This window comes from Brassica rapa, chromosome A07 (assembly GCF_000309985.2).
Source record: "Brassica rapa cultivar Chiifu-401-42 chromosome A07, CAAS_Brap_v3.01, whole genome shotgun sequence".
Classification (NCBI taxonomy): domain Eukaryota; kingdom Viridiplantae; phylum Streptophyta; class Magnoliopsida; order Brassicales; family Brassicaceae; genus Brassica; species Brassica rapa.
In genome coordinates this window covers 27301290-27326527 of record NC_024801.2, presented here as the reverse complement: position 1 = coordinate 27326527, position 25238 = coordinate 27301290, and the positions used below count along the sequence as shown (strand labels likewise).

The 25238-nt window shown below is 32.6% G+C and overlaps 2 protein-coding genes across 4 annotated transcripts; both read right to left on the bottom strand.

Moving 5' to 3' along the window:
- Positions 1-9893: 9893 nt before the first annotated feature.
- LOC103832121 lies at positions 9894-11548 on the bottom strand. Of its 2 annotated transcripts, none has more exons than XM_009108078.3 (4): positions 11367-11548; positions 11071-11265; positions 10772-10987; positions 9894-10492 (listed from the first exon to the last, which is right to left on the bottom strand). In XM_009108078.3, exons 1-4 carry the CDS (start codon positions 11367-11369, stop codon positions 10181-10183), a joined length of 726 nt encoding a protein of 241 aa, XP_009106326.1. In that variant the 5' UTR covers positions 11370-11548; the 3' UTR covers positions 9894-10180. The 2 variants fall into 2 exon arrangements, with proteins under 2 accessions (XP_009106326.1, XP_033131990.1); XM_033276099.1 differs by having other exon boundaries at positions 11393-11538.
- Positions 11549-13730: 2182 nt separating this feature from the next.
- On the bottom strand, positions 13731-18092 carry LOC103832120 (squamosa promoter-binding-like protein 16). Of its 2 annotated transcripts, XM_009108077.3 has the most exons (11): positions 17821-18092; positions 17139-17690; positions 16871-17058; positions 16031-16800; positions 15876-15950; positions 15695-15802; positions 15509-15620; positions 15294-15429; positions 15072-15216; positions 14494-14991; positions 14011-14418 (listed from the first exon to the last, which is right to left on the bottom strand). In XM_009108077.3, exons 2-11 carry the CDS (start codon positions 17678-17680, stop codon positions 14011-14013), a joined length of 2982 nt encoding a protein of 993 aa, XP_009106325.1. In that variant the 5' UTR covers positions 17681-17690; positions 17821-18092. The 2 variants fall into 2 exon arrangements, with proteins under 2 accessions (XP_033131988.1, XP_009106325.1); XM_033276097.1 differs by lacking the exon at positions 17821-18092 and having other exon boundaries at positions 13731-14418; positions 17139-17680.
- Positions 18093-25238: the final 7146 nt, after the last annotated feature.

Below are 25238 nucleotides of genomic sequence, written 5' to 3'. Positions count from 1 at the left end.
GGTTTTATATTCGCTTTGTTGTTCTGTAAGTTTATGTAGTACATCATGCATCTAGCTCAAAATTAAAACCCATATTATAACTTTAACAAATTTAATTTGATAAAAACATTAAAAATTTAATTCGATAAAAACATTAACAATTTTAACACTATAAATGCCAATATGTACTTCTTTTCAAACGGGGTCATGTGCGACTAATATTTCAAAACTTATATATATATTCGATAAGTGTGATATTCTATCTGAAATTATCAAGGGAGACGGTCCTGAGATTTTGGGGACATGCAGCTATGTTTATGTAAAAAAAAATTTAAAAAGTTTTGAAAGCCTAAACTTTTTCTTTTTGGAAACTTATTTGTATATATTTTCTTCAAAAATTTTGAAAATTTATAGTAAATGTTTTACTTACCATGGTCCAGGTCTTAGACGAGGGATATGAATGTACTGTACATAGGTGTATGTGTGTATACAATACGCCATCTGACTGAAGACAGTTAAAGAAGCACGACTGAATACTTTAACAATTGGAAAACATGATTTGAGTAATATATTGATCCTTTATTTCATAAAATGAATATAGAGGTGGACCGACTTTCACTTTCAAGCTAAAATATGATTTGGGACTTTCCTTAGCACCGACTGCTATGCTAACACAATGAAGAAGAAAAAATATTGACAAAGAAACTCAGGCACGTTGGGTGACCCTTTTCATTTGTTTAGCTACCCCATCTCTAGATCCATATACATATTTATTAGATATCAAATTAAATGAACATCTGTATACAAATCGATAACAAGTCACTTGTTATACCGTCCATGCTACTATATATTTAACTCATTAATTAAATGTCAGGTTACAATAACTTGTTTCATTTATAATCAGTGAGCTCAGAAAACTATTGATGATAGTGTTTTGTACCTTACAAAATAGTAGCTCACTGGTTACTCGTATACCCCATCTTCCTAATCAATTACTCCAGTAATATATATCTCCGGCAAAAACTTGCAAGTAAAAGAAAACTTCACATTTGACCAAATAAAAAACTTCACCATTTTCTAATAGTACCATTTTCACTATTTAGGCGTTTGACTTAGTTAATTAGCAGAAAATCGTTAACCTATTCACGCAATTTAACTTTTGTTCGAAAACTATAACGAATTACGTTATACTTCTTAGCAAAAAGAAAAAAAACGTTATACTCCAAATATAAGCTTGCCAACTTATTTAGCTTTCTCTCTCAGCTCTGTTCCCTCTCTAAAATTTTACACAGAGGAGAGAGAAAGCTTGAGGTTTGTTCGTCGGAATCTCTCCGGCTTAATTTTCCCGTTTTTCATCGGGTTTGTTTCTGGGAAGAAGGAGCTTCGCTAGTTCTTCTTCGCCGGCTTATGGTTTCCGGGAGGCGGTGGCTCCTTCAACACCGTCATCGCCGGCTTTGTCTTTGGGTATCGGAGTGTGTGTGACGGTTTGCTTTGTTTGAGCCTTACGGTGAATTTCATCGGTTTGTGTGGTGTTAAACCGTCAAAGGTGTTCCATGGTGGCTTTGGATGAGATCTCGGGATTGTCCTCGATCGATCTCTCCTTTGAAATTGTTCGGTGATGAAGATGGGTACAGTGTTTTGATCAGGTGTGTTCCGACGAAACTACTGGCCGCTCTTCATCTTCTCCGGCTTACCTTGGCGTTTGGAGCACTGATGTGGTGATCGGCTGACGTGTGTCTCCGTGAGACGGGGGGTCTCAACACGTGGGTGGGTTAGAGTTTGGCTGGACGCGTGTACAGTAGTGGCACCGTTCAGTTGATGGGCTTGGGCCTTGGACTTGTTTCGTCTCGCTTTTGTCGGGCTTTATGCTCTTTTGTATCGGATTTTCTGGGTTTGGCCCATCAATAAAATCAAATAGATGGAAAAAAAAAAAAAAAAAAAAAGCTTGCCAACTTTACTAGTGAAATTATGTAATAATATAATCTTGCATGATTGTAGCGATTCTGCGTGACACGTGCTACCTGAAATTCAGTGATTAACATCAACTTTTGTTGTTTTTAATAATATTATTCTTGTCAACTGTTTGAATAATCAATATTCTAATACTTATTTTTGCGACATTAATAAATATTTTATATATTTTGCACGCGATAGGTAACGGGGATGATTGGTAAGTGCTATAGCTTTATATTTTTTGCTGTAGAATTTAATCTGTAGATTTATTTGCTGTAGCTTTTCTTGCTCTAGATTTCTAAAGCACTAATTTTTTGCTCTGAAAATAAAGTTCTCTACAGCTATATTTTGATTTTGCAGAGATTTTTTTGCTGTGAGTTTTTTAAGGAAAGCAAAACTTGAATGATTGAGATATATAGCTGTAGACTAAATTTTGACTGTCCAGAGCATCTACAGCCCCAACCAATCATCCCCAACATTGCTTAATTGAGGAATCTTGGAAAAAAATAATTTAGCTGTGTAAAAATTAATTATGTTGCAGAAAATTTTAAAATCTGCTGAACAAAAATTGTGGAATAGTTTTTTGAACAATTAGATAAACTTTACGAAAAAAAGAAATATAAATTATTTAATCATTTTTAAAAATATATATATATTATTTAATCTATTGAAAATTAATAGCATGAATAACTAAATAGTACTATAATAAAAATAAGTTAATAATATATTTGTGACAAAAAAAGTTAATAATATATTATCATGTACATTAAAAATGAAGTTATAGATTAATATTATTTATTCCATATTATTTAGAATTATCTGATATTTAGTTAATATTTTAAAATATTATTTTTTAAATAAATAAACAATATGAAAATGTGATTCTACAAATAATCTATTAAAATCTAATTTTCACCTAATTATGTTTTTTTGTATTTTTCTTTAGCAAAAACGTAAAATCTATGTTTTTACGTTTTATGTCATATATTCCACAAATTTTTTTGATTGAAATTTTTTGCGTTTTTGCCTTTTAGACGCATGTTACCAATCAGGCTAATGAGTCCGTAACAAACATAAAGAGTTTACTATAATCATTGTAGTAACGTTTTTCATCTTTTGGCTTTTTCTTAACAGATAAAGACAATAACTAGCTGTGTGACTGACTAAGAGACAAAGCAAAATAAACATCGATATCTAATATGGCAACAGAAAAGGGCCCCAATAGTTTTAACCCTATACCTTATATGCCCATTATTAAATTGGGCTTTTGATCAATTAGACAGTCTTTCTTAGCATCATAAACAATCCTTGCAATTTGCAAGTAATTTGCTTCCCGTAAAGTTATAACCGTAACCGCAAAGAATATTTTAGGGGAAACGTAAGAGTATATGCTTTCTTATTGATCTTTAACTTATGTAACCAATGAATTCACTAAAATCCTACCGTAATGTAACCAAATGTGTAGAGTAGTAATAAGTATTCGTTATAAATCAAACAAGATCTAAACGTTTTCACATCATTTTGATCGTATATAGAAGAAACAAATTAATCCTTACGTTTGCGTATATCAGTATATTAGAAACAAAAACTATTTATTAAATTTTGTTATCATCTTTTTAAAATAATTGACTGATTTTCGGATTGAGACTGTTCTTTTTTGGATATAGATAGGAAACCAGTTTTTTTTCTTTCAATAATTCAAACAATTTTTACATCAGATTAAAATTCTTCAGATGATACAACAACAATAATAACATAAAATACTAAGTTACAAATCTTAGTCAAATTATATTATTGTTAGTTGATCTATTACAAAGTAGTTTTCTGGTTTTGAAATTATGTGTCCCAATTAGGTTAGTCCCAATCAAAAAGGTGATAGCCTTCGTCCCCGCGATTATAATACATCAGAGGTTTATCACCATATCCACCATCACCGTAGACCTGCCAAACACATTCACTACATTTGTCTCTCCCACGTTTGAATACAGTAAACCAATGATCTCCACCTCCACGCCATGTAACATGGCAACGAAATTTTGTAGTGCCTTTCCAGTTTACCCTAAAATGGAAAATATAATCCTGAAAATAAGGGATATGCTTTAACCCCAAATCACTTTCCGTAGAGCTGCAATGTATATTCATAACTTCTTTGTTAATTGCAGAATTTCTTATCACAATAGTTTTCTTTTGAAGAGGTAACAAACTTCTTGCGATGGGTTTCTTCATTGTAGCATCTGTAGAGGCTGATAATGATATTGACAGATAAAAAACAATAGCATAAAACATGAGTTTTGTGCATGGATGATAGTTGGCGAAAGCCATGATTCTGAATATTTAAGAATGAGATTTGATGAAAACAACATATAGATATTTATAGTTTTTAAAATTAGCAATAAGAGATATATGCAAATATTTATAGTAAACTATTTTAGCTATTCATAGTATTTTCTAAAAGATTATTACCTTTCTTTTTATAAGCGATCAGAATATCACCGCCAAAACAAGCACTTTCTTTCTTTTATAGACAAAATCTTGACTAATCTAATCAATTTTAGTTCAGTTAAATATTGTTCAACTCTTTAAAGAGCAAGATAAATATAAATAGTTAGTCATTTTCTTTTCCATTTTAACGCACAATCCAACTTGCACAATGCACATTATGTTCAGTCCGCATCAAATCCATACATTCATCTGAGATTCTGAATCGCTTACAAATATTTGATTAATTAGCAGATAATATATACAGTGACTTAGTGGACTTGCAAGAGATTTTTCTCTAAAAAAAAATTGTGATGTCTAAATTAAACTTAGATGTATTTGAAAAGTATATAAATTTTAAATGAAGATATTTGTTTTAGTAAATCAAAATTTTGATGTACAAGAAACTTTTGTATGAACAAAAAATTAAGCTAGCGATGGTTTTATTACACTATCTAAATACATACTATAGCTAGGGTTCATCAATTCAAACATCATGTATTGCATTTTTTTTTAATGAATGTTAAATTTATTCAGATAAAAAAAAGGCTTTTGTACAAACTAAAGCAACTAAGATGTAGTTTGTGTAATTTTTAAAACCAAAAAAGAGCCAAAAGACTATTCTCTAGCTTCAAACCAAACTACTAAAGCTTGGGAGATAGTTCTTCCTCCTCGTCCTTGCAATGAGATGATCCTGTTCCGTATCTGCTTATCAATGAACTTGATAAGTATAAGAGTAGCCTATATATGAGCTATTTTACTAGTTGTCTCTAAGTTTTGAGTTTAAACCTCATCATGTTGAGTTTGTTAAAAATGCGTAGAAGTTTAACGAATTGCCACACACACATAAAGTGACATTATACATATGTTACAAAGTTTTCCCTGAAACAATTACCATACATTACTCTCTTTTTTTTTTTTTTCAAAAATTTCCTTGACACTTTTCATACATTAACTTTAGAAAATAAACAATTACCATACATTTTAATGGAAAAAAGAATGATATATAGTCAAAAGTTAATTACGATGTAAAATAGATAAATCTATGTATTCACTATAAAATACATGAGTGTCAACTTTTTAATTATCAATACAAACTTGGTTTTCTGTTTTACAATCCTTTATTGGACGATATTGCAATAGTTTTTTTTTCTGAAAAGGTAACAAGGCAACTCTTGATTTCTGAGATGGTGCCTGGAGGATTTCGAATAGTAGACACCCGCTGCTATGTCTGCTTCGGAATTGTCTCCCTTTTCAACCTCTAAATGTTAACTCTGATGAACATGATTATTATGAGTGGAAGCTTACGCCAACTGACTCTGTCACAGGCTTCTCTTCCGTAAAAACATGGCTAAACCTTAACCCTCCTCCTCCACCACCAGTTCCTTGGTTTTCGGTGGTTTGGTTCAAAGAAAAAGCTCCCAAGTACCCCTTATCACTTGGCTCCTACTGCGAGAGAGATTAGCAACAAGAGACAGACTGAGACATTGGGGAATTACTTGATATTTTTATATAGAATCTGTTTACTAGGAACTAGATAAGAAATAAGTATTTTTTTCTCTTTCAACAACTCATATTTTACATCGTATTTAAATTTAGAAGATAGGAAAACATTTATAGTAAATTGTTGCCATTTATTTATAAAATTCTTCCAAAAGAATATACTCCCTATATTTATTTTTGTATGATATTTTAGCATAAACACATAAACTAAGAAAAAGTTTATTTTTATTAAAAGTACTTGATTACAACAAAAAAGTAAATAAAATAATTAATCATTTTGCTATTTTGAACAAATAAGACAAAACCACACATTAACTCTTATTATTTTAATTAATTACTTTATTAGTTTTAGACAAAAAAAGTTTCAAAATATCATATAAATTGAAACAAATATATCATTTAAAACATCATAAAAAAAGAAACAGAGAGAGAATCTATTTTTAATATGATAAGAATATCACTTTGACAAAAATACTCTACTTCTTTACATTAAGAAAAATATCATAGGATATCACTAGCACATATTTTATTTCAAAAATAGAACACAAGAAAAAAAAATCAAATAATTTATTTCAAAGTCTTACAAATATTTATGTTATATTTAGATTTGAATATAGTGAGTAACGTTTATAGCACTTTAGTATTTGGCATTTATGAGGTATGATTATAATCAAGAAATACCTCATAAATACCAAATTACATCGTATTTAAATTTACAAGATGATACAACAACAATAATAACATATAATACTAAGTTACAAATCTTAGTCAAATTATATTATTTAGTTGATCTATTATAGAGTAGTTTTCTGGTTTTGAAATTATGTGTCCCAATTAGGTTAGTCCCAATCAAAAAGGTGATAGCCTTCGTCCCCGCGATTATAATACATCAGAGGTTTATCACCATATCCACCTTCACCGTAAACCTGCCAAACACATTCACTACATTTGTCTCTCCCACGTTCGAATACAGTAAACCAATGATCTCCACCTCCACGCCATGTAACATGGCAACGGAATTTTGTGGTGCCTTTCCAATTTACCCTAAAATGGAAAGTATAATCCTGAAAATAAGGGATATGCTTTAACCCCAAATCACTTTCTGTAGAGCTGCAATGTATATTCATAACTTCTTTGTTAATTGCAGAATTTCTTATCACAATAGTTTTCTTTTGAAGAGGTAACAAACTTCTTGCGATGGGTTTTTTCATTGTAGCATCTGTAGAGGCTGATAACGATATTGACAGATAAAAAACGAGAGCATAAAACATGAGTTTTGTGCATGGATGATAGTTGGCGAAAGCCATGATTCTGAAGATTTAAGAATGAGATTTGATGAAAACAACATGTAGATATTTATAGTTTTTAAAATTAGAAAAAAGAGATATATGCAAATATTTATAGTAAACTATTTTAGCTATTCATAGTATTTTCTATAAGAATATTACGTTTCTTTTTATAAGCGATCAGAATATCTCTTCTCCAAAAACAAGCACCTTCTGTCTTTTATAGACAAAATTTTGACTACTCTAATCAATTTTAGTTTGTCAAATATTGTTCAACTCTTTAAAGAGCAAGATAAATATGAATGGTTAGTAATTTTCTTTTCCATTTTAACGCACAATCCAACTTGCACAATGCACGTTATGTTCCGTCCGCATCAAATCTATACATTCATCTGAATCGTTAACAAATCTTTGATTAATTAGTAAATATACAGTGACTTAGTGGACTTGCAAGAGATTTTTCTCTAAAAAAAATTCTGATGTCTAAATTAAACTCAGATGTATTTGAAAAGAATAAAAATTTTAAATGAAGAGATTTATTAGTGAATCAAAATTTTGTTGTACAAGAAACTTTTGTATGAACAAAGAATTAAGCTAGCCATGGTTTTATTACACTATCTAAATACATACTATAGCTAGGGTCCATCAGTTCAAACATCATGTATTGCATTCATATAAGGGTAGCCTATATATGAGCTATTTTACGAGTTGTCTCTTTGTTTTGAGTTTAAACCTCATGATGTTGAATTTGTTAAAAATGAGTAGAAGTTTAAGAATTGCCACACACACACATAAAGTGACATTATACGTATGCTACAAAGTTTTCCCTGAAACAATTACCATACATTACTGTTAAAAAATAAACATTGACCATACATTTTAATGGAAAAAAGAATGATATATAGTCTAAAGTTAATTACGATGTAAAATAAATAAATATATGTATTCACTATACAATACATGAGTGTCAACTTTTTAATTATCAATACAAACTTGGTTTTCTGTTTTACAATCCCTTATTGGACGATATTGCAATAGTTTTTTTTCTGAAGAGGTAACAAGGCAACTCTTGATTTCTGAGATGGTGCCTGGAGGATTTCGAATAGTAGACACCCGCTGCTATGTCTGCTTCGGAATTGTCTCCCTTTCCAACCTCCAAATGTTAACTCTGATGAACATGATTATTATGAGTGGAAGCTTACGCCAACTGACTACCGTCTGCGTGTAACGTGTTTGCTATGCGGAGTGACTGATGAGAGTATGCAGCATGTGTGTTTTCAATTGTTCTTATTCATCTGAATTAAGGAGAGCAGCATTCGAGAATAGTGGATTCAATCCACCTTCAAATATCTCGGACTTTGTGGGTTGGATTATACCGGCATCTTTCACCAGATTATTTAACCAGTCATCCAAGCCTTCTCAAATGTTACTAAAAGAAATTCATCTTCAAGTTCGAGCAAGACTTTTGGTTTTGGACATGGAACCTCTAGGCAACCAACGATCCAGCCTTACTATGCCCGTAAGGAACTCATCGGGAGAGAGCACCACCTATTTGTCTCATTGGTTCTCGCAGTTTCAAGACTAATATGCATCAAACTTCACATGCGTTAAAATGGGCGGATGCTGATTTTTTTTTTGTTGGGGAATTTCTCAAAGAACTATAAATATATTTGCTAAATACAATGGGGTATATTAAACTTATTCGATGTTTACATGAAAATTTTGAAATTTTATTGGGGGCAGATGCCCCCCTCTCACACAACGTGGCTCCGCCTTGCGTTTCTTTTATTACCGTTGTAAAAGGATTTAGCCTTCTTTATTTCATTTTTTTATGTCCAGCACCAATGGTAAAGGATGCTCCTTTTGGTAAGTGTAATAGAAGAAATAATATTTAAAGAAAACTCTTGATTAGTTCTTCGTACGTAGCAGAAAGCTAACAAGGACTTCAACTAATAAAATTATGTTATTTTATATTCGATAATTTCTTTATAAAAGAAAATAAAATATTGTCAATTTATATTATATTAAAAAAAATATTAATTACAAAAAAAGTATTTTTTAACCAACAAAACACTAACCTTAAATCATAATCCTTAAATCCTAATCTCTTGGATAAACCCTAAACTCTTAGATAAATCATGGTACAACAATAATAATAACATAAAATACTAAGTTACAAATCTTAATCAAATTATATTATTGTTAGTTGATCTATTACAAAGTAGCATTTCTGATTTTGAAATTATGTGTCCCAATCATAAAGGCGATAGCCATTTCCTCCGTTGCAATCTAAAAGCATCAGAGGTTTATCAAGTGCACCATAACCGTAGATCTGCCAAACAACTACTGCATTGGCCTCTCCCGCGATTGAATACAGTAAACCAATGATCTCGACCTCCACGCCATGTAACATGGCAACATAATTTTGTAGTGCCTTTCCAATTTACTTTAAACATGAAACTATACCTCTGAAAAATAAGGGATATGTTTTAAGTTTTAACCCTAAATCATCTTCTGAAGAGCTACAATGTAGATTAATAACTTCTTTGTTTAATGCAAAATTGATTATCTCAACAGTTTTCTTTTGAAGAGGTAACAACTTCTTGCGACTTTCATTTATTATATATTTAGTTGTCGTAGAAGTGTAAACAAGAGAACCACTTCGTTTTCCTCTGGAAATCTCTTTTTCTGTAATGCACAAAAGGTATATTTGCTATTTTATTGTGACAATAACACACATATGTCTTCACAAACAGGTCTTTACAGATAAAACTATATAAATACATATTTCAATCCCTTGAGCACTACAAACATATCCCCTATATTATATAAACAAAGGGAACAGCGCTGTATATGATTTTCCTTATATTATCTAATTCTATAAAGAAAAACAATACTAACAACCATTTACAATACTATGACCGCATCTTGTAATATGTATGGGAACATTTTCTATATGGTTAGTTACGTTTTGGTTAAGTTCAGAACGGAGCACGGTGTGGTACGCCCTTCCGTCTGCTTGAGTTCCGGTGATTATAGATAGGTGGTGTCCCCGGAGAAAGATTAAAACCGCTTTCATCACCGGAGCTTGAAGACCATTGATCTCCTGAAAAGTAATCTGATTTAGCGGTGGAGATGGAGAGACCACTCATCAGACGGTTGAAAGCACATGTCTTGCGTATCTTAGTTGGTGTGGTCGCCTCATCAGAGTCCTCCCCAGCTTGATACTCCCTCCCATGCTTCCCTTTCAAAGAGAAGGTTAGACTTTGATTTCCTCTTTTCATCCCTCCAAGCTGAATCACCCAAAACAAGATCAACATGGTCAGTGACATATCAATTTATTTGTACGCTCTATTTAAAAAAAAATATTAACTGACATTTAAAAAATAATAATAATATAGTTTAAAAAATTAGTAGTTTCAACTGTTCTTTTGAAATGGCGAATTTTAAATTTAAGATTAGAATAAAATTTAAAACTTTACACAATAATTTATACGTTTATTTAAATCAAAAACAAAAATAGAGGAAGAGATCTTCCTTGAAGTGGAATGAGAAAAGAGATTTGTATTTACTTTGCAACCAAGAGAGCAGAAACGGAAAGAATCAAGGAGGCTTCTGCAACATATTTCGCAAGTATTGGTAACGCCTTTGCCGATTCTTGGCTGAGGACGTTCGTTCAAGAACACGATCCTTGCGCTGTTGATTATATATGTCTGGACACAAGAGATGTCTATGTACTTCTGAATCTCATTCACCCTCACAACGTTGTGGTACGATGATCTTCGTATCTAAGGATAAACATTCGATTTTATTATTATGTTTTTTTGTGAATTTAAGAGAAAAACAAATTGAGATATGGTGAAGAACAAACCTGAAGGACACGATGGTTTTTGTGATTGGTCAAACAGTAAGAGCAAAAGGAACTAGAAGTGCAGTCAAGACAGAACATGTTGCATTCGCTTTTGTTGGAATCAGCGTGGATCGAACATGGGACGAAGTAGTTTGCTCTTAGCAATGGGATTAGCCATGGTGGTGGACTTTCTTCTTCTGCTCTCATCATTGGTCCCTGGAGAGTTTTAAGACCAATTCAAACGGTAGCAAATATAAAGAATCTGCATAGAATATTTTAAAGAGGAAAATAGATAATAAGAAGAAGAGATAAGTCACCATGAGTTTCTTTCTAGCGTGCTTACTGGATTCAAAGTTCTTGTGGTTTTGATTGAAAAGACTAAGAAGAGAAGAGATGATTTAAGTTAGTGGCTGCTACAGCTGAAAACGATAGAAATTAAGGGTTACTTGTGTTTTGAGTTTGAAGTCGGTCACGAGGATTTGAGGTTTATAATAACTCACATGAAAATCATTTAATAACCTCTTTTAATTTTTGTAGTTATCTTTAGTTAATACTTTTCTTGGCTGTATTATCTATTTGACAAATCAGTGTATCTAATTGCTTCTTTTGTTCCATTAGAGGCACACGTATAAGTTAAGGTGCACATGTGTGTGTCTGCAGAGACCCTAGAAGTAAAGGAGCTTAAGAAAAGTAGTATTATTGAAGTTGAACAATTGAATCATTGCTTGCAAATAATTTTGTTCGGCACAAATTTTATTTTGTCGTTTGCGCTTTAAAAAGATCAAGCCGACTATATTCTTCGGTCCTACATCACTTCCCAATGTGGGATATTTTTCCTATCAAAATTTATCATAGTTTACATTACTCATAATGTTAAGTTTATGTTGAGTTTTTGATAAGTGTACTCTGTTTATATAAATGTGCTTTCAAACAACTTTTATATTTGATTCTAAATGTTATTATAGAAGAGTTTATTTCCTAATCCACTTTTATTTTTAAATATATTTTTATTTCAAAAAAGAGATAACATTCTTCTACATTTCTATATAAAATATAAAATTTATATTTAAAAATAGTTACATTACAAATATTAGTTTCTATTGTAGAGATGATCTTACATGTAGATAACAACCTATTGTAACTTGAAAGTTCAACTGAATTGACTGACTTTGGATGAATTAGTAAATAAATAGTAGCATAACAGACAGTAAAATAAATAATTAGTCAAATAAGAATTCTGTCTAAAAAATTACGTGGCTAAAGGTGAAGAGGCAGTAAGATCAACGGACACGGAGGAGACAGAACCGAACTGGAGATTGGTGTAGATTCTGGTCTGAGCCGTTGGATTTTGAAAAAAAGCTCTTCTCGGACAAATATTTCTAGGTGACGTTGCACACACTTTTGTCTTTTACTGGTTTACCCACATGACAAATCTTAGACCGTATGATTCAGAAAATTGCCACCACTTATAATCTAATCGTAGGGTCAGCGAGCGTTTTCTACGTGATCCAAAACATTGATAATGTAAAATAAAAGCTACAGAAATGAGTTTTTATCATCTAGTGAGTGGTTTTTTGTGAAGTACAATCTATTCTAAACTGTTGGATTCTACTTTGTCCAGAATCTAGTAATAGCTGTACGGCTCATGATTTTCTTATAGTCTGAAACTATTAGGAACTTATCACATTGGTGTAGAAGACATTATTATAATAATTATACATTCTTATGTTATAGTAAATTTTCATGCATATACTTCCAAGCTAGTGGAGTAGTTCAACTTTATACCTTTTTCAATTTCTACTTCTGACCCGAAGTTTAAATACTTGATAGCTTCGTTTAAGCTGGTAGAACATACGGATAGATAAGATAACAACATCTATGTCTCGATGGAAAACAGTATGCCAATCAATTGAGATTGCGTGAGTTAACGAAACTCTAAAATGAACATAATTATCTAAGTCCCTACACTAGAAAATAATGCAATCTATATGCTAATTTTTTTCTTCTGGATATATAATGAATGTCTGCTATCTTCTACACTTATCTAATAGACTAGCGAGATTGAAAGTAACAAGCCTTCAAAAAGGACATCCAATAAAAAAGTATTCTTAAGTAAATTATCTAAAATGTTTCTTCTTTTTCTCTCTAATTTTAAAATGTTTCATAGGTTTTAATTTTCTTTTGTTGTCCAATATAGAAATAATGGGGAAGCAATTAGAAAAACAAGTACACATTTTAATATAATACACAGATGACTATGAGTAACACATTTTAATATAATATACAGAAGACTATAAGTAAGACATCCACAAATGTAATGTACTATAGTACTCGTGACAGATACTAAATCAATAAACTATATAACATGGAATATGGTTAAGAGATGATGATAATAATAACAAGAGAAGTGTGATCCACGTAATCAAGTTAGTAGCTATCAATTGAAAACTAAACATAACCACTAATTGTTCAAAATGTTGGGAGAAAAGTTGACGAATCCTCTTCTTTTTCTCTTCGATCTTATCTCTTTCCAACTCCACATAAAGAAAACTAGTTTTTGTTTTTTTTTGTTTATATTCAAAAAGTGAAGGACACTTGTGGGAAGAAGGTGAACAAAAGGTGCAGAACACTGTTGACCGACCTGAACTATAGTCAATACCACGTGGTCGAAGTAAATAAAGGAAGGTGATAACACTATTTATACATATAGCATTCATTAGAAGAAAGGATGTTACATTACAATCTTATTAGCCACACCTTCTGTGTTGTTAAGAGAAACAAAAGAACAGAACTAGAAGTGTAACTAAACAGATTCAAGAATACAAACATAATTAGCCAAAATATATATTTAAAAAAAAAACACACAGGTATTGAGAAGCTATGTCTACTCTTTGACCCCATCTTCTCTGTACTCTCTTTGCAATAATCAACACTTAATTATACAAAGCCTCTCTTTTTTTTTTAGACTGAGCCATAATCAAGACCTCCCCAGCTGAAGTGTGACCCTTGTCTGACGATAGGGAAAGCATGCATAAACACGCAAACGCAGACACAGACCGTAGCAACAGCAACCATTGAGTGAATGATCCGAGTTGGAAACAAGCGCCGTGTGCCTGAGACTTTCTTCTGATACTTTAGAGCTACACTAGCACAAGTGTTGCAAGATCTCTTGAGCTCTGTGCTTAGCCTCTTGCTCACACCGATCTGGTCGATCCCGTTCTCGATGTTTAAAGATATCTGACCGTTTCTCTTGTCTGCAAGCTTGCGAGACACCAAGGTGTTGTAACCGTGGTTGTTCCTCATGGCAGCGTAGCTAAACGGAGTCTGACCACTTGCATCTACTAAGGTATTCCAAGAGGACAATCCAATCTGAAAAAAAACAGTAACAAAAGTGAGACTCTCACCATAAGAGAGTATTCCAAGAGTAGAAGAAACTATTATTACCTCTTGTGGATCATTAGTCAAGACATCAATCATATCCTCCGAGCCAGAAGTAGAAGCAGCCAGATGCAGAGGCGTGATACCACCAGGTCCCTTGACGCTAGGCAAGAAGATAAACCTTTTAGCACTATAATGAATCAGCGTCTCCGCCATCTTTGTGTTCTTCCTTTTAACAGCGCGGCTCAGGAGCTGAGACTCGGCCAACATATCTAAAGACTCTTTGCTCATCACACCGTCCCTCTCTACCATCATATCCAGGATGGTTCTCACGAGAGAAGAGTAGTCTCTTTCGACAGAGCACACGAGCAGAAACTTGAAGCGAGGGAGGGAGAAGTCGGATTCGGATCTACATTTCTTCTGAAACAGCCAACCGAGCTCGTTCAAGAAACAAAGAACTTCTTCTCTTGAACTTGGACAATCTTCAAGGCGATTCAGCTCTTTGCAAATGGTGGCGTTGGCGATAATCAAAGGGAAACTGTCGCTTCTGAATCCGTTCTCCACCTGTGTGTTGGACACAATAGCTTAGTGTTAATACTAACATCTTCCAAAACTATGTTAGTTCGGTTATTTCGAAGTTTTACCTCAACAAAACAGCGCCCTAGAGAACCACTGCTTGGACCTTTAACTTTGAACTTATTTACATTTAACTCATCAAATTTAGTGCTTCTATGCGCCGTTCCGGTTACTTCCATTGATGTATAGTTACCCATATGGGCACAACGGAAACTGCATCATAGTGACCTCCAAGATTAGGATACAAATTAATCAAAAAACATGAGAAAACATTGGCTAAATCCCTGTACCTAATTCCATCATTAGTCAAGCTTCTTCCTCTTACTACCAAAGTAGTTTCTTCACCGGCTACAACAGCAACAGGTGACACCGTGATCAGCTCTGGTGAACTCAACGTTCTCCAAGATTTGCTCAGACGAATTCTACCTGTAACATTGCATAGAGATGACTAAATTATTATCTTGCAGACCATACGCACCAACGGACAGAGAAGTAGAGCGCTCACCATGTTTGTAAGACGCGAGCTGTCTCCCTGTGTTGACTAAAAACCTTGTGCTGCTCCAAAACTCTGAATCTTGAACCAAAGCACTAACTCGCTGCACCAAGTTTTCTTCAAGCTAAAAGAAGAAGACAAACCCCATTAGAGCAAATTCGAATACTTTTAATCAACGACTCAAGCAAATCCACTTACTTGTTCCCAAGCAGAAGCTGACATTGCCACATAGACAGATAGAATAACACAGCCAGGCCTGATGTAACTCTCCATTTCTGATGGAATGCTAGAAAGCCAGCTAGAGATCTGTAAAATTAAGAGTTGAGCACTGTTAAGATCTTATGACTTAATAAGGGAGAGGAGTCAATAATTCTATTACCTCGGTTCTCAATGTCCCAGGGAGCTGACTAGGATCTTTCCCAAGCAGTTTGAAAACTATCTTCCCAGTGCGGTCCTGTTTAAAACACACATGAAAGTAGACATTAGACCTGCTCTGGTAAGACGTTTACAATGTACATGTGGTAAACTGCATACCTGAGAATCAGAGTTTAAGCTGGGAGGTGAATAATCCGAACCAGACGAAGCATAACTAGGATTTGCAGCTGCAGCAGCAGCAGCAGCTCCTCTATTAGATCCACCAAAAAGCTCTAAAGGCAAACAATTATTCCTCGGACTAGGACTAGAGTTTTTGCAATTGTTAGATCTCATGGTTTCAGGAGACGTCTGCATTGGGAACAACTCCTGCATGACCGGAGACGATGATGGAGATCTATCTTCCACCGGGTTGCTGCTCGCAGAGGAATAGTACTTCCCTGAAGATGCAACCGTTGGTTGTTGCCTCTCATCCTCTGGAGAAGAGGTGAATAGCTGTAGAGACAAGCTAGAAGATCTAGTCTCCTGAGAAGGAGACGGGTTGTTGCTGCTGCTTGTTCTCTCACCTCCCACAAAGGGAGGAAACTCCAACGTTCTCTTTTCAGGTGAAGTTAGCTTAGTCTTATCATTGCTCTCCTTGTTATCAAACCCTCCTTTAGATAAGAAAGCGATGGCCTCAGGTGCAGACGAGCCTAAAGTGGAAGAGAGAACAGCAAGCAAGTCCATTGTAGAAGGAGAAGAGTCCCCCCCATTCACATCATTTCGTGAGTTCGTTGGTTGATCCAGATTTTTCCTAGCTAAAACTCCGATACTGTTCAACTTAGAGACAAGATCCACAGGGAGAGGCAACGCATTGATCTTGTTGAGTATCTGAAGAAGCTGCTCTCTTTGCGGGACTGCTGGAGAGCCATTGGATTGAGAACCGTTCCTACCTGCAAACACACAAACCGAGAATGAGGTTTATTCCCCACTGATACAGAGAGGGGAGAGAGAGATGTTAACCTTGTGCACAAGCCAAAGCTGTTAACAAAGCCATAACATCCATATTAGCTTTGTTTTTATCAGAAGCTGCTACAGCCCCACCAGATGTAACCTCCTCCGGCTGAGTTTTCCTTCTCCTCCTGTTATGTCCAGCTAACCTCCGCCTGCAGCTTCTCTTCCCCTCATCAAACTCCGAAAGAAGATGAAACCTAGAAGCCAAAAGATCTAAATTAAGACTTATAAATCATATTTTAAGAAAATAAAACAAAGGTTATAGATTCTTTCAAACCTGCTACACTGTTGGCAAAACCTCTGCATCTGATTCCCAACAAGAGCTTTAGTAGCTTTACTATGAACCTCACAGACCTTATGTCTTCTGTGATAGTCCTTTGCAACTGATAGATCTTCGTTACAGTTATCCACCTGGCACTTGGGGTAGTTCCTCCCCGGAGATCCAGACTTAACCTTCTTGTTAGGTCTCGTGGTCTCTTCCATAACACCGCTGCTCAGATTCAAATCAAGACCTCTTCTTTCTTCTCCCTCGTAACTCAAACCACCGTTGTTGTTGTTGTTGTTATCATCTTCACTGTTACTCCTGGCATTGAGATCAAACTGCGTGCTGCAGTTCCCAACTTCTGCCTCAACAGGTTTAGCTTCGAATCTCTGACTGTCCCATTCCCACATCTTAGGGTTCCAATCATTCTGTTGTGGCTGAGGCGGGACAAGCCAGTAGGGCTGACGATTCGACATCTGGTAATAAAGATCTCGTTTTCTCCCTATGGGGTGGTGAATTGAGACCGGACCAGCCACTTGAGGACCCACCTCATCCATCTCTAACGACCTGAATCACTCAAAAAAGCTCAGAGATTGGAACTGAAACAGACAGCACAAAGTCTTTCTCTTTTGGGAAAGTTTAATTGTCTGAAACTAAACTAGAAGAGACTTTTGTAATAGAACGAATCGACGTGTACCTTCAGTGAACAAAAACCCTTTTCTCGGATCCAACGAAATCGAACAATTAAGAGGCTTCCCTTCAGAGACTCCAAAAAAAATCGAATCTTGGCTTCCAAAAATTTTCCGACTTGTGGAAATGATTAAGGAACGAGAGGGAATCGAAAGTTTAGTTCTTTTTTTTCTGGGGAAGCTTCGTCTCTGATCTCTCTCTCTCTCTCTCTCTCCGTTGTGTTTCTTCTCTGTGTTTCGTCGTCTTCGACTTTCTTAGCTTTTACTACAAAACCTTTTCTTATGTTTGTTCGGTGATGGCACAAACTGTAAATTCGGGAAAACTGAAGGGTGTTTCTGTAATAATCTCTTCTTTTTGTTAATAATCCAAAGATTCGTATTATTATTGTTTGTTTGCATTTTATTTTATTTTGTATTCACCATTGAATTGAATTCCTTATTTTCCTATCAACCATTGACGACATACATTAATTTTTTATTCAACAATAATGATATATCATGTGGTGAATTAAGAAAAAAAATGTAGAAACGTAACGTACAGAAAAACCAAAAAAAATTAAAAAAAATCAAACGAGAAAAGAGGTTTTGTTATAAATTAAAAAGCCTCTAATATTGATAAAGAATACAAATGTACTGTATTGACTTTCCCTATCGTTAACTACTTTTAACCAAAGTTGAAAGCGACAATAATCGTATTTAATTTATTTTTAGAAGAGACTTTCCCTCAGTTTACTTCATATGTTCCGTTGAATTTTTAAATTTTTGGTGCTTAAGAGCAAAAGGGTTCAGCAATATAATTTCATAACAGTTTGATTTGACCACAGAGATATGAAACTGATAGAAACAATTTTATAGAAACAAATAATATAGTAAATAAACAGAGAATGTGTGGCTATTGATGTTGACAAATTATATGTAATCGAAATGTTAATGGAATACAAACCAAAGTGACAGTTAGATACATATACTACTTACTGACTATCTATATCAGTCAAAACCGCAAATTGCGTTAATATCATGAACTTATTATACCTTTAAACATAAATTCCTTGTTTTTTTTAAGATAGGTTTTCATATCCTTAAACCTCAATACCTGATTCACTATGTATTTCTTTTCTTCATTACGTATTTTGTCATTCAAATGAGATTTTTTTACTTATAAATCCTAGTGAATAGATCACGAGTGATTTGTTAAAAAAAAAATCATGAATGATAAAACGGAATATATAACACACAACATTTAGTTTGAAAGAAAACAAAAGCAAAAAAAAACCTCTTAAGTTCATAATAAAAACATTAATCTCATAAACCATAAAGCGCGTCCGGGTTTGGAGGAAGTCGTCGTCATAACAGGAAGGTAACGCCTAAACAGTAAAAAGCAGTCCACCCAATATCTTGTTTGATATGCAAAAGACACTATAGCCCCTTCTGTAAAGTGTAAACTAAACGAGAGAGAGAGAGGAGCCACATCTCACACCTCCAAGAAACGAATATTCGATCATTTTTAATACTATACTCTTTAGAGCATCCACATCAATGAACCCCCTCTTGGGGTTCATCTTTTTAGTTTTTTATTATTAAAATTTGTTTCTTTTCCTTTTTGATTTTTTAAAAAAAAAAAAAAAAAAAAAAAAAAGTTAGACCAATCGCGGGCCGCCACGACACGTGGGGCCCGCGCTACAGTGATGAACTTTAGGAGAGAGGGGTTCAACCAAGAGAACTTTAGGAGAGAGAGGGTTCATGAGATTGAATTATTTTATTATTTTTTTTCTTGGTTTTTGTGTGAACTCCCCCCATGAACCCTCAATGGGGGTGCTCTTAGCCATACATACACGATGTTGTAGAAACTTAACTGCGTGTGTGTACTTTTGATGGGAAGTATCCACAATATTGTTTGTATGTAAAGTAATGAGTTATACAAAAAAAAAATTGAGAGTGAAAAATGGGTTTCAATGAGGAACAGCTGTAATTAGTACGAAAGTAGACGGCATTAGATTGGCGCAGGATACTGACAACTATTCATAGCGACTTCATGCTTTGTACTTACTCTTTTTCATTTCTTGTACTACATCTCTTTCATATTTTTTTAATTTCCCTTTTCAATTTTTTTTGTTTATACTACACTTAAAAGGTTTTTAAAATATTATTTGTACTAAAAGCATTATCGCAAATTATTCCATCATTCGGAAAAACTACAATTACTTTCTAAGCACGGCTCACGTGCATTTGTTCAGGAGAGTTTGTATCAAGTTGAAGCATAAAACGCATTTTACATTAACTGGACATGAGACATAAGTGTAAATTCAACGTTATTATCATTCACAAATCGTTTTTCTTGTATTATTTTCCTATTTCGTTATAATGGAATTGAATTATACTATTCACCGCAAGTTGCGATATTCGATTGAAAATTTTGGAAACGTTGATTGGAGAACATGCACGTTAATAATAGGTTCTTGATAATAATGATGATAAATTAATAATTACAAGAATCATAAACACAATATGGAAATCTTAATCAATTTTTTTGATGATCGATGGAATATTTTCGGTTTTGTATTGCCAAAAGAAGCTCTTTTCGTGACTAGTTTTTTTCTAAAAAAACCGGTTTTAGTGTCTGCTTACATTACATAACGTGGAGAAGTTTTGTTCTGTTCCTTACGTAATAATATTATAATTACACAACCTTTTTGTTTGCAATTTGCAAAACACCTAATTACCTCTTAATTATAATTTGAAACCCCTAATAATTCTGATGTGATATAGTTTAAGTGTTAGCTAACGAGCGTTTTTAGTTTGTCGGCCGACACAATTGATTTGGATCATATACTTGAGGACAAAATATTTTTAGCGTATCTAGCTAGCAATTGTATACATAGGACCTGTACAAAATTCTGTAGAAAAATATTCAATTAGCAACTGAATTATAATTGATTGCTACGGAGAACCAGCTATATTCATCAACTAGTTACTTACTCTATAAAAATAGGATTGTGAATCGCTAAACAATCTGGATGGACGATGCTTTCCCAATAATCTTCGTTAAACGAATAAGAAAGTGAAATTCATAATATCTTTTCGATCTCCTCCGTATTTTTGCATATGTTATGGAATATTTTCATGTTAAGCGAAGTTTGAGTGCATAATCACATAACAAATATAATATAATCTGGTCATCACTTGCTGATGAACCCATCGGGTCACGTGAGAAGTCAGGTGTCTGTCAAAATATCTCCAATAAAATATCTGAAATAAACTATTACATCAGGTAGGAATAGGATATATTTCAAAACTCACCGACGGGCGACAAGAACACAGCTAATTGCAAGTATTTTGATCTGTAGTGCCTTACAAAATAAAATCGTAAAAGCATATAAGACTGATAGAAATATTTTGTGACTAATAACCAGTTCAAGTATTTTGACCGTGAACTCCAAACTTTCCAATATCTTCAGAAACAATACAAAAGAAAGTAAAAAAAATTTGGAAACAACGTTAACCTACAAGGATGTACTAAAAAGCGTTACGCGTAAACGTCAAGAAACCTTCGATGCATAACAGAAATTCGATAATCCGTATATAATTTAAATTTTTAAACTAGATTTTGACCCGTGCAACCGCACGGGTGTTTGTTTTCACTTTTCTATACATAAATTATTGTTTTAGAACATAAGTGGTATATATTTTTAATGTTAATCATATACTTAAATATTTATATAACTATTTCAAATACAATAATTTTATAATTTACATGTTATAATTAATTAATTGTTTAAACCTTATGTATTTGCCACTTCTTATTATATATTTATCTTATTGTATTTGCATTTAGTTATTAAGCAAATTAATATATTCATGAGAAAATATATTTAAAAAATATTTTGTATTTAATTTATGCTAAATTCTGACACGTATTTCAAAACTGGATTTCTTTTTTACCAATATTTTTATGCTTATTCATTTTAGATAATTTATTATTGTATCTATAAAAGTGTAAGATATGTTAATTTTTATACATGTATTATATAGTTTGTTAATTTTAAGTCGTTCTATCATCATATTATATTTTAAATAAATAGTTTATATTTATGAAAATAAAATTTATAAATTTATCAATTGAATATAAATTTATCATATTTATTTTAGTCTAATAATTATATTTTAACATGATCATGACTATAAAAGTAGATAAAATAGGATATAATTTATTTATTTTTATTTCTAAACGATAACTTAAAATACATTAAGTTATTGTTTAAATATTACACAGATTTATTAGAACTTTTAAAATATAATATATAAATATATATTATATTTAAAATGAAAATATATTATGATTAAAGTAGTTACAAATATTTTATATTATTAACTTTAAAGAAATACATGTTAATTTTTATACATGTATTATATAGTTTGATAATGTTAACCCATCTTACCAACATATTAGATTTTATTTTTGAACATAAATATTTTATAATTACGAAAGTAAAATATATAAATATATAAATTTAATACAATTTTATTATATTTAGCTCAATATAATAATTTTAATTTAATATAATTGATTATGATTATATAATAACTAAAATATTATAGATTTTTTTATTTTTCATTTTATATAACTGAATATATTAATGTATAATAATATTTTAAACTAATTTCGAAATTAGTGAAAATATTTAAGTATAATTTCAAAAATGAAGATCTTGTAAAAATCTTTTTAAACAGATTTGTTAGAATTTTAAAATAAATATATTTATATTTAAAATGAAAAGATATCAAAAGATACTATGATTAAAATATTTTAAAAATTATATTTATTATTAGTCTGAATTAAAATATAGTATGAATTTCTATGAATAGGTCCATTAGGTCCATTTTTTAAGAAATCACACATGAATCAAGGTTGTGACTTCTGTTTTAATATATAAGATACTCAACCAAAAAACGATCATTAGTCTTCTCGTAAATAGTGAAAAATGGTAGAGAAAACAATTTATGCAGGTAAAAGAAAAAAAAATTAAATAGTTATGTTACCGTAACGAAAAAGTTGAGAATTAATATCGTACACAGTAGTTGGTGTTTCTTGATTGGACTTTTAGCGAATGGTGCATTGCACGTGGTCATTGCTACATAGGAGTACAATCACTTTCCATTATCTTAAAGACGTAAACATAGGTTTGAATTTACAATCGCATGGTGTACTACTTTTTGTCAACTATACTTAAATATATAGAAATCTGGAAACTTTCAAGGAGAACACACGTTTTAAGTTTGCGTTATACTTTACTAAAATATCACCTTGGTTTAATGAATCCAGTGGTTATAAACTAGGAGCGTTGAAGCCAAAATAAGAATTAGAATGTATGTGTCATCCAACTCATCATCTTTACTTTCATTTTCTTTTGAAAACGAATTGTTTGATCGTTTTGTTAAGTGCCATATGTCCAATGACTGTTTCGTAAATGTTCGCCTGAGTTTGAACGCGATCTTATCCCTGTTACAAAAAAGTTCGATTTCTCTTACTCCCGTGAAATTCGAACATGTGTAAATGGAATATAGATTACCTTATATAGGTGTTGTGAATTGAGCAAAAAACATAGCGTGTGTTGGGTTAACTTGTTCTCTAATCTATCTCTTAAACCAGATAATGTTTCCTTGGATCTAACTAAGGTTTTGATTTCTGAAAATTATTTTTTATATTACATCGTTAATTTTATAGTATGACCATATAAAAAGTTTGACATGCATCAATCGAGCTTGCACAACTAGTGTTTTGATTTAGTGGTATTATATTTCCAAACTAAATATTTTGAAAGAAAAAGCAGTTTCTCAAAACCGAGTAAACTCTAAAATATAGTATAAACTTTAGCTTTTTCAAAATCACATGTAATATAAGTACATGATTATTTGAATCTGGAACCACTACATGAAATCACAAAGAAACAACTGGTCGATGATTAGTACTTTAGATGGTGACCATTACCAAATATATTTTAGTTGCATTTTCTAATTATCAAAACAATGGGCTAAACAAAGTTTAAAGTTTGAGATTTACAAGACTATACCTCTATTTCATAAGAGCTTCGGTAGCTTTGTTGCAGACATCACATACTTTTGCAGTTATCCACATGACAATTGACGCATTTTATGTCTCTTCCGGTTCTTATTGTAGCGTTAAAACCAATGTTTGTCCCACATTTTGGGGATTCCAGTCATTCCTAGGTCTTTTTGCGGTAAACTTAATTCAGATCAATGACTTTTTCATCCATTTTTGTTTATTATATTAATTTTTTTTTCATCTTTCAAAGCTTAGAGTGTAGAAATCAAATAGATTCAGCACACGTAATTAACTAAGAAACTAAAACTAAATGAATGAAAAGATCAAAGCTCCTTGTATGGATGGGATTAGTCTTCTGGAAGATACTCTGATTCTTCGCATTTTGAGTAATCTCCTACATGATAAGGTTGCATCCACATGTGTGTTGTCGAAACGGTGGGATGATTTGTGGAAAAAGGCGAGCAAGATGGATGTCTATCTGCGGCGTGGAAGACCAATAGGTAGATATGAAGAATACAACCCTAATCTCGGAGCTGAAGAGAGCATTTTGTTCGCTATGATTCTAAACATATCTCGTGTATTAGTGCATTTTTTTTTCATTTTTCAAAGCTTGGAGTGTAGAAATCAAATAGATGCAGCACACGTAATTAACTAAGAGACTAAAACTAAATGAATGAAAAGATCAAAGCTCCTTGTATACTCTTAGCGAAGATTATATCAGTTTCTGAAGGTTTTACTTCAACATTTCCAAGAGATTATGTACAATAAAAGCGCGAGTATTTGTACCTTTTCCATAACTCTTATACAGTTTCTTTTTCTTCATACATAAAGACCCTCAATTCAAGAATCAAGGCCGAGATAGAATCAAATCAAAGAATCATAGAGATCATCTCCAAAATTTGACTTTGACTTTCAATATTGATTCGGAGAACGAGAAAAAAATATTTTTTTGGTATTTCCTTCTTTGTTTAGTTGTTTCTTTTTTTCTTCAGCCTTTTTATAAAACCTTTCATCATTTTGTGTGTTTATAATATTAAATTCATGTAATTGCATCAACTTGTAAATTAAACCATACTCGGTCCGTTTCATATTAAATATGTAAAACATAAGATTTTCGTTAGAAAAATAAATATCATTTTATAATTTCATTGCAAAATTTATCAAAATTTTATATGCTAAAACAACTCTTTGTTGACAAATCTGATAGTTATTATTAACTCATTGGGCTTGCGCTCTAACTAACTCTCGGACCTGGCGATTTAGTCTAAGCCCAATTAACTCACTGGGCCATTGTGTTAAATTTCTAACCATGAAAAAAGTCGTTTTCGCATATTTCACGACGTCTGTTTGAGACAACGCACAGCT

Coding starts and splice junctions, on each gene's coding strand:
- LOC103832121 (XM_009108078.3), bottom strand. Junction 10,988..11,070: donor AAAACCATCGTGTCCTTCAG/GTTTGTTCTTCA, acceptor GTTTATCCTTAG/ATACGAAGATCATCGTACCA. Junction 10,493..10,771: donor TCTGCTCTCTTGGTTGCAAA/GTAAATACAAAT, acceptor TGGGTGATTCAG/CTTGGAGGGATGAAAAGAGG.
- LOC103832120 (XM_009108077.3), bottom strand. CDS start 17,680: ATGGATGAGGTGGGTCCTCAAGTGGCTGGTCCGGTCTCAATTCACCAC. Junction 15,217..15,293: donor TTGACTAATGATGGAATTAG/GTACAGGGATTT, acceptor ACTATGATGCAG/TTTCCGTTGTGCCCATATGG. Junction 14,419..14,493: donor TGACTAATGATCCACAAGAG/GTAATAATAGTT, acceptor GTTTTTTTTCAG/ATTGGATTGTCCTCTTGGAA.